This window comes from Crocodylus siamensis, chromosome 6 (genome assembly GCF_052110815.1).
Source record: "Crocodylus siamensis isolate JL-2025a chromosome 6, ASM5211081v1, whole genome shotgun sequence".
NCBI classification, from domain to species: Eukaryota; Metazoa; Chordata; order Crocodylia; family Crocodylidae; genus Crocodylus; species Crocodylus siamensis.
The window spans coordinates 31,701,613-31,714,444 of NC_143400.1; the positions used below are offsets into that span (position 1 = coordinate 31,701,613).

General features: G+C 47.8%; 1 protein-coding gene across 1 annotated transcript; it reads left to right on the forward strand.

Moving 5' to 3' along the window:
- Positions 1-2,027: 2,027 nt before the first annotated feature.
- On the forward strand, positions 2,028-11,993 carry LOC149862168 (Fc receptor-like protein 5). The gene is made up of 8 exons (XM_090055226.1): positions 2,028-2,144; positions 2,744-2,782; positions 4,230-4,532; positions 5,531-5,860; positions 6,295-6,618; positions 7,158-7,484; positions 8,809-8,907; positions 10,990-11,993. Exons 1-8 carry the CDS (start codon positions 2,114-2,116, stop codon positions 11,076-11,078), a joined length of 1,542 nt encoding a protein of 513 aa, XP_089911352.1. The 5' UTR covers positions 2,028-2,113; the 3' UTR covers positions 11,079-11,993.
- Positions 11,994-12,832: the final 839 nt, after the last annotated feature.

The following is a 12,832-nucleotide window of genomic DNA, read 5'->3' on the forward strand; positions in this document are numbered from 1 at the left end:
TCCTACTTTACTATAAGACAGCTGAGCTACATGCCTCACCTTGCTGTCAAGCAGGTAAACGTAATCTTAGGCTACATAATTAATAATAGGCAGGATAATTATTGATTATTAATCTGATTGTATGAAGCAGAGGTGGGACCTCATATGTGTATCATTTTAGTCACCCATGTTTAGGGAAGATGGATTAATATGAAAACAGGTTCAGAGAAAGGCCGACAGGGTCACCAATGGGGTGGAGAACCACAAAAAGAGTGGGGCTCTGTTTGTCTTAGCACATGGAAGGCTCAGGAGGGGATGGGAGGGCCATCTATAAATAGACCAAGGACTGACAGTAAACACAAGAGAGAGAATAAACTGTGTATGCAAAAAAAAGTAATGGGGAAAGGAAGGTCATGCATAAATCCTGGAGGCTGGAGAAAGTACCAGGTTCTGGAACAGGGTCCCAATAAGGAGCCATGAGAGCAAAAGCGAGTGGAACTTGAATGGTTCCTAAAAGGGATTATATGAGTAGAAAGGGCTGGAGTAGATGAACTATGGGAGCCCTTCCACTCCTTTGTCCATATATTCCTCACCAGAGGAGGAGTAGATGTAAGGATGCTTTGGTTCTATCCAGTGGCAGATATAGAGTTAGTGGGACCCTGTGCACAGCTTCATTTTTGTCCCCCCACCCCTGGGGGCCCAGCCAAGAAAAAGAACATTCAAGACAGTGAAAAAATGATGAAGGAAATTCTTTGCTAGACTACTTCAAAAAAACATGTTTAAAGCACAGTGTGGAGCAGAAGTTTGCAGAATGCAGAACATCTGGACTGGTTTGCAATGTGCAGCATTTATTAAATTCAGTTATTTGTCAGATTTGTCCTGCGTTTTGGGGCCCCCTGTCATCCACATGGTTTGTCTCATGGTAAACCTGCCACTGGTTCTATCCCTCTGGGAATAAAGTGGTATCTAGTAGGCTGGAGCACTGGGGCTGGGAGTCAGAACTCCTGGGATCTGATGCTGAGTGTGAGGAAGGGGTGGGTATTCATTGGTTATAACAGGGGGTCTGGGATCCAAGAATCCTGAGTGCTATTTTTGGCTGCAGAAGGGGCACAGGGTCTATAGGATGGCAACAAAACAGCTGGGAGTTAAGATCCAGTGGGAGAGGGGCAGGGAGTAGAGTCCAGTAGATTAATGCAGGAAGGACTGGGACCTAGGGCTCTCCATACCAACAGAGGGAATCGTTTGGAAAAGGTATGTCTGTCTAGCATTTTGCAGTGGTCTTGATAGCCTTGCAGTGTGCCCTATCCACCTGTACTTGTTCTGCCTCTGCCAAATCTGGAAATGGGGAAGTGATGCCTTTCCAGGGCTTCCTGGGTGGGGAAGGTTTCTCAGTGGCTGTTACAGATAGTCATAGCTTGCTTATGGGTAAAGCACATCAAATGGTATTTCCATAGCAGCATGAGAGTACCTCCAGGTAGACAGAGTTTAGATTCTTTCAGATGAGGACAAAGAAGAATCAGCATCTGGAACCAGGATCCGAACCAATGCTCCAACAAGAATTTAGTCACACATTAACAGTGAGGGTGATTAGCCACTGGAAGTCCCCCGGGAAGTGGTGGATTCTCCACCTCTCCGTGTCTGGACAATGTGGCCAATGCCTCCTTGGAAGAGTTGGCCTCCAGATGGGAGGATGTTTCATGGCACTTGAGGACCCATTCTATACTCTGATTGTGTAAGAAATGGGTTTATCCACATACAAGGATTGATGATGCTGGCATTCCAATCTTCAAATGTTGAAAGAGGATCATGGAGATGGAGCAGCCAGAGAAGGTAGACAAAAAGGCTCTGGCTGAAGCAACCAGGGTGTGTGGTCTAGGCATGGCTGGTTATGCCACTGCAGTCAAAAGTGCAGGAAGGAACATGGAAGATGGAGTCATTGTGGCATTTCTTGACACTTATGAGTCTGAGCCTGTGTCATCTCCCAGCTCATGTGATGGAGGGAGGAGGCACTAAGGATCGTGGGCTTGTCCAGTTGCTGGTAAGAGCAAATAGGAAGGGCCAGTTTGTGTTGGATACAGACAGAGCTGGCAGCTCTATTTCCAACCTATTTCTGAGTCCCACGGGTCTGCTTATCATGGAACTAACTCTTCTTCTGCCTCTGCTGGGTGAGTGACAGACCATTTCCCATCAGTGCTTTTCTTTCTTTTTTTTGCCTTCTTTCTTTCCTTATCCCAAACTCTCTCTTTGTCCTCTCTCTTTTTCTGGGAGAGGGGGTTTCAGTCTTTGGTGACATAGTGTTTTTTGTTGCTAACAAGTATTTCATGCTTGGCCCCTGGGAGAGCCACATACCTTTGCATTTTCACCATGTGTTTTTAATACGTGTATTATAAAGGTTCTTTTAAAGTCAAAATGTCTCTTTCTGGTTTAGCTCCAGATTTTCTTTTGCCGTGTTTCTCTCTTTGGTTCATTTCTCTATATGTAAATTTTTTTTTTATCTTAAACTTTTCTTCTTTCCTTTCTATCTCAATCATGTTCTTTCCCTTTTTTAAAGCTTTCTTTCCATCTCTCTCTGCTTCCTTCTAGGCTGTTTATCCCTGCCTTACCCCTATCTCTTCCCTCTCTCTCTTGGTCTGATCAACCTCAGCTGCCTAGAGAGTACTCTCTTTTTTGAAAGCACCCATTTTTTCCACAGATTCCGCCCTTGCCCCCACCCCCTGCTCCTTTTTGCCCCCATATCTCTCAGTTCTTCTTTTTTTTCTTTCAGCCTCTCTCCAGATTCAGCTACAGCTGGTGTCATCTGCAGGTAATGTTGCTGGGAAGGCATGGGCAGGGCTGTGCTGGAGGGAACTTTTCCTCCCTGCTCTGGCTATGGGGTATGGCAGCATTGGGAACAGGTCTATATCAAGAGCCCTTTGTAAACCCCATCCCTAACAGAATCAAATATCTTATTTGCCTCTTACGGGTTAAAAATATCAGCCCAGGTCACCCATAGTCCAAGGCCATGCCTATGCCAGAGTGGAGGGCACAAGACAGCAGAGTTTTGGGCAGTCTCTTTAACTGGGTAGCCCCTCACCCATGACTCCAACCAGAGCAGAAACTTATTAATAGCATGAGTTTGGCAGGGTCTTGGCCATGGCCCTCCTCCTTGGATCCCTCGAGCATATTTTAACAATCCTTGCAGTGGGGGCATACTGGCAATCTCACCCTCCTGCTTTACCTGTGGCAGGGTCAAGTGATTTTGTTATCTTTGGGGATTGTGTATTGTAGCTGTATGACAGAGTTGACTGTGGCAGTTTTAGGAACAAATTAAGCATGATCCTATGTAGGATTGTTCAGACAGAAATAGCAAAGGGGTTGGATTAAATGACCTCCAGAGATCTCTTCCAGCCCAACCTTTCTATGATTCTGTGTCTCACCACAGAGAGCTGGAACAGACCATGAAAACATAGCTCTCTGCTCCCTATCAAGCAGAAACATAGGTGGAGGAAGCAGACGTTTGTGTACCCGGCAGGATAATGTGGCCAATCACAGTTAACAGGAACATCTGCGGTATTAGAAATTGCTGAGCCAGCATAGGAGGAAGGGGGGGAAGTGGAGAAACCATCAAAAAACACTTAATGCGGAGAAACCACCCTCACTTCCTCCTCTCTCCCAGTCCACATCCTTCTGCAGTTTCTCATTCCCCTTTCAGAGTTAAGCCATGTTCTCCCCATATAGTGGACAGATGTCAAAATGGTAGGTTTAAATCTAAGCCCCATGTCCCTGTCCCTGTCCCCAACTAGCCATACTTTTACTCGACTTATTCCTTGTCCTGAAGAGCCCAGCAGCATAACTGCTCCCAAGCAGCAGTTTCCATATTCTCTGAGCAACAATTTCAGGCTCTCTGAAGACTTAGGCAGCATTGCACCACTCAGAGAAATTCTCTCGAGCTCCCTGAAATTATGGCTAATTTTGCTGTCTCAGTTCCAGCCAGAGCTCAGGGTTTTTGTGAACGTAGGCATGCATCACTGTCTCATCACACCCAGGTCATGTTCCTGATAATTTCTCCTTAACCACAAAGGACAGAACCACCCCTCCATCTGCCCCCTCCCTGCTTTTTAAACGCAAGCTGAGTTCCTGCTGTCATCACCAGAGCTGTAAACATGGATCTGTGGCCTTGGGGTTAAATGAAGGGCCAACTGGAGTGTCTCTATTGGTTGCTGGGTCTGTATGAACAGTGCTTGATGCTAATGGGTGTTTTTGTTTCCCAGGTCCTCCCCCAGCACCCTCCCTCTCCCTGAGCCCTGTGAAGCAGGAGTACCTCCTTGGAGATACCATTTCCCTTGAGTGCTCTATCCCTGCATCAGCTGGGTTGGTTAAAGGATTCCAGTTCTATGGAACAAATGGATGGGCTGTTGACATAGCAATCGCCACCAGGAGATTTTCCTATGTATACAGATTTAACCTCACAGGGCTGAAGGATGGAGGGTCACACACCTGTACATATTCAGCCCGCCAAGCTGGAAAGCTGATTCGATCCCAGATCAGCAACAGCATCACCATTAAACTTAAAGGTGAGCTGTGAGTTCTCTTTCCCTCCCCCACCTCAAATTCTTTCCTGAATCTTTCTTCACAATCTTTTTCTCCACAAATCTCCTTTGCAATTACTCAGTTCTAGCCATTCATCTACACCACACTTTCCATCCACCTGTATTCATCATGCACCTCTATATACCCATCCATCTCAAATGCGCATCTTCACACACAACTTTGCTCCATCCCACAAAACATTTATTTTGCTAGCTAGCTATCTCTCCTCATATGTATTTGTATATCCATCTATTGCTCAAGGTATCATATATTCATTAAGGGTATGTACCTTGCATCAGTTGTTGTGAAACCTTTTAAACACATGCACATACAGAGCTATTTTTTGAAAGCTATACTGACTGACTCAAGGATGATACTGTGGAAAAAGCAGTATCTTCCCATTTTGTCCAGCAACTTCTACACCATAGTTTATTTGCCAGAAGACATTTCTCAGTCATGCTACTCTCTAGAAATGGGCCACTGAACATTGTTCTACAAAATAATTGCTCTGCCATTAATATGGTCACTTGTCATGGCAACAGGGTGAGCATTAAGCATGGCTTCCCAGTTGCCCATTCAACATGACTCCTGACACCACCTTGGCTACTGAAATGAATAATACAGTTAACTTGCATGGCACTCAGCTACTAGCAAAACCACTCAATATGGCTGTCTAACAATCAACAACATGATAATTCAATTTGTTTAATCAAGTGTCCACAACTTATCAGTCCAACATGGCTTCCCAACAACTCACAACTGCCTGCCCAGTATGCCTACTAAACTTTTAACAATGCCCAACATGGTTACCCAATAGAAGCTGGGAGATCACATCTAGGAACACACTGCCCAAGGTGGTAATACAAAGGATAGAAACACCTCAATTTAGCACCAAAGACAAAAAGAATTAACTTGAGGTCTTATTTAGTGTTCCCTCCATAGCCTGGCATTATTAAGTCTTTTCTTTTTCTGTCCCCCTCAGATCCCCCTCTACCACCTAAACTAAGTGTCGATCCTCCATCTAGAGTGGTGGCCAAAGGGTACCTTCTGGTCCTCACCTGCACAGCACCAGAGAATGTGGCAGAGCGGCGTTTTTACTTCTACAAGGATAGAAATGACTTTGTTCCTGAGGATACAGGATCTGATATTAGCACCATGGAATCTGGAACTGAGTCCTTGAAGGCTGCAGTGCTCAAGATCCCACAAACCAGTCACAACATTACAGGGCAATTCTCCTGTGGGTATGAGGAAAAAATGATGGGGAGATGGATCCCATCCATCCACAGCCAGGCTCTAAATATCACCGTGACAGGTGAGAGACCCCTTTTGTTTTTTCCACCACTTATCTCTAACAAAGGATGCCAAACACAAGCACACACGCATGCATATATGTGCAGCTTTCCTTTTCAAGGTTCAGTAACCACCCAGATGATGCAAATAATGAGGAAAAGATGTCTCTCCATGTGGGTTTCAGAGCTTTATGATTTATCTTAAGATTTATCTGCCATGTGGCACTTCCATCCCACTGAAGGTAGAGAGTTAGATGGCGAGATGTTAAAAAATATGACTACCATTAAGCCAAAGACACATTTACGAGCTTGCATCCCATTTCCAAAACTCTGTCATTCAGTGTCAGTGTCTGTTATTCAGTGGCTGCCCAAAAGCCAATAACATAGCTTGCCAGTTCCCATCCCTCCCAACTCTATAGATGCCCTGATAAGCTCTCCTGTGTTCTGCTCTCCTCAGATCCCCCTTCCCAGCCAACACTGAGCATGGATCCTCCCTCTGGTGTGGTGAGTGAAGGACATCCCGTGCTCATCACTTGTATAGCTCCCGAGAAGGAAGGAAAGTTTCACTTCTATAAGGATGGATCTGAGATTGCCCCTGAAGATGCAGGGGCAGAAATCAACATCACAGACACAAGGACTAACCCTAAGAACAGCTCTGTGCTCAGCATTCCCGAGGCCAGACACAGCAATGCTGGAGAATTCTCCTGTGGCTATGAGGCTGATGTGGGTGGGAGGTGGATCCCATCCCCAAAGAGCCAGCCTGTGACCGTCACTGTGAAAGGTAAGGCTGTCCCAGAGTCTAAATTCTGAAATACAAAAGGTGTCCTGAATCTGGAGTGAACAAAATAACACACACACACACACACACACACACACACACACACACACACGCACAGAGCAATTCTCAAGTCCTTCAGGAACAGCAGGGAACAACATAGACATGACAGTGTCTATTGGAAGACAAGGAATTTGCATGCCATACCATTGCCGTACGATGGAGGTTTTTTCCACTGAGTTGCAAAGGTGTAAGCCATAATTCACATGCTTTAGGATTATCCCCACATGAATAGGTGGGAACTCACAGCAGGGAGTGGGTTGGTCATTGAGTAGGGCAATGGCAACCAAGCAGCCAACAACACAATTGTCAAGTCTTAATGCCCATCCCTCTGCTACTCCCCAGTAGCTCATTTTGCAATATAGCACATCCTTCTCCATCTCTTACCTGTTCCTTCCCCTAATGCCCATTATATAGTACAAGTGTAAGAAACTCAGCCTTGTGTTTCATTCTGCTGACTTCCTCCTGCTGGGTCTTTCCATCAGATGCCCCTCGACAGCCTACACTGACAATGAATCCCCAATCTGGAGAGGTGAGCAAAGGGCAGAAGCTGGTTATCACCTGCCTGGTTCCTGGGAATGCTGAAGAGAGGAAGTTTCACTTCTACAAGGATGGAACAGAGGTTGTCTCTGGGGGTGGAGAAAAAGAGAGTGTCATGGTGCTGGAAGACAGCTCCAGGAACAGCTCTGTGCTCAGCATCTCCCAGGCTGGGACAAGCAGCACTGGAGACTTCGCCTGTGCCTATGAAGAGAATGTGAGTGGGAGGTGGATCGCATCCCCCAGGAGTCAGACTGCGACTGTCACCCTGACAGGTGAGTTGTCCCCAGCAGAAGCCTAAAATACCTGCCCCCTTCCCTCCCCATACACACATGGAGAGACTCTGAAGCTAAGCCAGAGCTTTGAGGAGCTTCTAGGGACTGACAGAGGGACATGGTATCTTTGGCAAAACCTCCAATTTACCACTGGGTGGCAGCATAAGCCCCCATTTAACAAAGTACCTGTACTTGCAGTTTCAGAACATGGGCAGTGCCCTCACGTCCCTGCTTTAGCTATGGCCAGCTAGGGTATTCTCTGTGTTTTGCGGCATTGTGCTTAGTAGTTGCATTGCAAGGTTGCCTGTGCAGGTTTAAGATCAGATTAGACAAACACATGCATTGGATGATTTAGACGGGGTGGGGGGGTGTCTTGGCTTGAGCAGGGGGTTTCACAGATTCACAGAAGTTTAGGGCTGGAAGGGAGACCTTGTGAGACCATCAGGTCCGACACTCTGCACTGGGCAAGAAAGACTGCTGGGGTCAAATAACCCCAGCAAGGTGTGCACCCAGTCTTCTTTTGAAGATCCAAGGTAGGTGCCTGCACCACCCCCATGGGGAGTCTACTCCTGAGTCTGGTCACATGAACCGTGAAGAAGTTTTTCCTTATATCCAGTCTGAAACCTTCTTCCAGGAGTTTATGACCACTTCCTCTTAGGCACTATTTGGTGAATAGTTGTTTGCCTAGCCCCCAGTGCTCACCCCTGATATACTTGTAGGCTGCCACCAAATCTCCCCGAAGTCTTCTCTTTTCTAGGCTGAACAGTCCCATATCTGTCAACCTTTCCTCAGATGGCTTGCTCTTCAGGCCTCTAATCATATGAGTGGCTCTTCTCTGGACTCTCTCAAGCTTCTCCACATCCTTTTTGACATGTGGCACCCAGAACTGGATGCAGTACTGCAGTCATGGCGTCACTAATGCCAAGCAGAGCAGAATAACTTAGTTTTGCATCAGTTGATGCATGCCAGGATATTGTTTGCTGTGCTCACTGTAGCACCACATTGATGATTCATATTCATTTCATAGTTAATTATGACCCCCAGGTCCCTTTAGGATATAAGTTTGTTACAGATTTTTCCTCCCCAGATGGAGCGTTGGACTAGATGTCCTCTTGTGGTCTATTTCAGCCTTACTTTTCTGTGATTCATGTGGTGCCAAGCAGTATGGCATGCAGAAACTTCTGCCTCTTAAAGGGGAGAACATAGATTGTCCTCCACCTCTGGCTGGATTAGAGGGGCGGTAGTATGTCTCTTATGCACTGCCCCACCCCACAATAGTTTATAGCTAGTAACACATTGCATTTTGTCCCTTTCTCTCTAATAGTCTCACCTGTGCCAATTGCCCTGCTGGCTGGGTGTGCTGCTGCTGTGGCTCTGCTTCTTCTGATCCTGCTGGTCGTCTATCTTTTCAGGAGGAGATCAGGTGCATGGGGAGGGGAAGGAAATGAGAGTCTGATGTCTGGGACACTAGGACTCATTCTTAGAAAGTCCCACAATGATCCTAGCCCTGTGAGGAGTTACCTGGAACAGCAGGACCATACTGAAAAGATGTGTGGATAATTTAGCTGAACAGAGTAACTGTGCAAGGAATGTGTCAGCTGGTTCGCATCCCCCAGAGCAACACTGCACAGGGGCTGCTCACCTGTTTCTGACATGCACCTCCCTCCAGTGTGGGGTGGCCATTAGGGGTGCACAGGGGCCTTATCCTAGGGTTACTTACCCCAAGGCAAGATGCAGCCACCTGTGGAGTGCAGCATGATACTCAACAGCCTCATATAATTTGTGATACAATGTAGGGCAGGATCAAAGGAGGATTCATAGATCTTAGGGGCTGGAAGAGACATTACAAGATCATCAGGTCCAGCCCCGCTGCACTTGGGCAGGAAAGACTGCTGGGATCATATGACCGTAGCAAGGTAGGGATTGAGATACTTGTTGAAGATCACCAGGTTGGGTAACTGGACTGCCTCTGGTGGGAGCCTGTTCCAGACCTTCAGCACTCGACTTGTAAAGAAGTTTTTTCCTTATGTCCAATCTGAAGCGATCGTCAGTAAGTTTGTGCCCATTGTTTCTTGTCTTCCCCTGGGGCGCCTGGGTGAACAGATGCTCCCCAGTAGGGCTGTGCAAAGCTTCAGGTGCCATTTTGATTCGGAGGAGATTCAGCCTGATTTGGTGGCCGAATCCCCAAATCCAAATTGAACAGGGGACCAAAAAAGCTCTCCAAATCGATTCAGAAAAGCTTCGGAGAGCTTTGATGATTCGGGCAGTCCCTAGTGGCTGCAGCAGGGAGCTGGACCCAGTCTCTGAGCTGGTAAGTAGGGGGTGGGGGAGGGAAGGCTAGAGAAAGGGGGAGGGGACCATGGGGGGGACCCCCACCAGGCCCCATCCCCTGCTTGCTCCCCCAGCCCCCCTGGTCCCCCCAACCCCCACATGCTCCCCCAGCTCCCCCCATGGCTGCCCCACCCACCCCAGCTCCCTGCCCTTTAAGAAAAAAAAACATTCCCCCGGCCCCTGGGCTCACCGGTTGCTGCAGTGGCCTTGGGGCGTCAGGGGGCTCGTGCAGAGCCCCTTCATATAGCACAGGGCAGTGGCGCAGTGGGGATCGCCCCCCCCCCGACACACACCAGGCAGCAGCCAGAGTCAGGGTTTTTGTTTTTTAAAGCGCCAGGAGCTGGGGTGGGTGGGGCAGCCATGGGGGCACTGGGAGAGCTGGGAGGGGTCAGGGAGCTCATAGCAGAGCCCTCCACGTGGTGTGGGCCAATGAGTGTGGGCTTTTTTTTTTCAAAGAGTTGGGAGCTGGGGCCGGGCAGAGCAGCCATTGAGAGTGGGAGGGGATGGGGCCTGTGTGATTCAGAGATTCCGCTGATTTGACAGCAGACAAAGCTCCAAATCAGATTAATCCAAAATGATTTGGGACAGTGATTTGAATCACCAAATCGAATCACTGTCCCCTGAATCGGCCGAATCTGAAGCAAATACTAGCCATTTTGCACAGGCCTACTCTCCAGGCCCTGACGTACGCTCCTAAGATACTTACTGGCTGCCATCAAGTCCCCTCTGAGTCTTCTGTTCTTCAAGCTGACATGTGAAACTGTATAGAACTGTTAAGGGTCCTGGAGAGATCTGAAGGGCGAAAAAGAAATCAGTAGAAAAAATAGTCGACCTGTGGTTTGGGTACAGACTCTAGGGCAAATTGCTCAAGGGCCTTCAAGGAAAATATGGGGCAGAAAAGGAGCCCCCACTTCACTCCCTGTAGCACAGAGCCCCTTTGGAGCCATGCTGGAGCTCTGTATTTAGTACAGAACGCAAGAACCCTTTATAGAGCACCCTGCTGCAAAGGGAGAAAATTCCCCTATTGAATCTCAACCTGCTGTCCCACTTCTCGTATCCAAATACTCCCTGTAAATGACCGATTTCAGCAGATGTGTGAAACAGAAACAGACTGTGTGACAAACTCAGTATCTGGGTGGGAAAATTCATTGCTTTTGTTTTTTCTTATTGCCAGGTGCCCGGTGGAGAGGACTCCACAATAAAGATGATCCCAGCAGCTACTCACCTATATTTATGTCTCAGGTTAATCAAGTCACCCAATAAGCCACTCAGGAGCAGGTCAGCTTCCCTCCTGCTGACAGTGACAGTGACAGTGACATGCCCCATTTTCTTCCTTGGTCACACAAGGATCAGGAATATGAGGAAGAGCTCTGAAGTCTAAAATGTGTGCTGTGACTGCTCTATTCAAGCCTGTTATTTGCCCATAGACTTGCTCAATGACCGGTCTACCAACTCTTCAGTCGAGTAGGGGTTAGCAGAAAAAAAAATATTACCAGGAAAATAAAAAGTATGTTTCATGCATGCATAAATGGGTATGTTTATACATGCATTAATGAGCATGTTTGCAAAAGAAAGAAGATAGAGAGAAAGAAGGGAAGTGTAAGAGAGGTCAAGGAAAGAAGGAAGTATGTTTTTATTCTTCTTACTTCTCAGAAAAATCTCTCCTTTGCCTTGCATGTTTAAATCAATGTAAATTTCTATAATTCCATGTCATCCCCAGTTTTTTATTCAATTCTCCTAAAAGTCTCATTTCCTTCACTATGGTTGTTTCATTCTCCACCTGGCGTGAGTCACTGGAAACCTTAAAACTCTGAATAGTCAGGCCTCCCCACACTGAGCACAGCTATAGCTGACTATTTCCATGAACTACTTGGCCCCTTTGGTCATCACCAGGGATCCTGGTTTTCTCTGTTTAAAAACTGCAAGTTTCATAGTTTCATAGTTTCTAGGGTTGGAAGGGACCTGAGCAGATCATCAAGTCCGACCCCCTGCCATGGCAGGAAAGCATACTGGGGTCAAACAACCCCAGCAAGGTGTTCATCTAACTTCCTCTTAAAAACCCCCAGGGTAGGAGCCTGCACCACTTCTCTTGGAAGCTGGTTCCAGACCCTAGCTGCCCTGACTGTGAAGTAGCGCCTCCTGATATCTAACCTAAACCTACCCTCTGCCAGCTTGTGACCGTTATTCCTGGTCACTCCTGGCGGTGCTCGGGGGAACAGGGACTCCCCCAATGCCTGCTGATCCCCCCTGACTAGTTTATAACAGGCCACAAGATCCCCCCTCAGCCTTCTCTTTTGGAGGCTGAACAGGTTCAGGTCCCGTAGCCTCTCCTCATAGGGCCTGCCCTGCTGTCCCCTGATCATGTGAGTGGCCTCCTCTGGACCCTCTCCATGCTGTCCACATCCCTCCTGAAGTACGGCGCCCAGAACTGGACGCAATACTCCAGCTGTGGCCTGACCAGTGCCGCATAGAGGGGAAGGATCACCTCTTTGGACCTGCTCAAGATGCATCTGTGGATGCATGACAAGGTGCGGTTGGCCTTCCTAACTGCCTCTCCACACTGCCGGCCCATGTTCATCTTGGGGTCAATGATGACCCCAAGATCCCTTTCCGCCTCCGTGCTGACAAGTGGGGAGTTCCCTTACCTGTAGGTATGGTGCTGGTTGTTCCTCCCGAGGTGCATCACCTTGCACTTGTCTGTGTTGAAACCCATCCTGTTCTCATCTGCCCACCCTTGTAACCTGTCTAGGTCTGATTGTAGCCTGTTGCATCCTTCCAGTGTGCCCATGTCCCCCCACATCTTAGTGTCATCAGCAAATTTGAACAGGGTGCTTTTTACCCCCTCATCCAAATCACTGATGAAGATGTTGAACAGTGCGGGCCTGAGGACCGAGCCCTGGGGGACCCCACTGCCCACATCCTTCCAGGCTGAGAAGGACCCATCCACCACCACCCTCTGGGTGTGACTCTCCAGCCAGTTGGCGACCCATTTGACTGTGTGGGTGTCTACACCACAG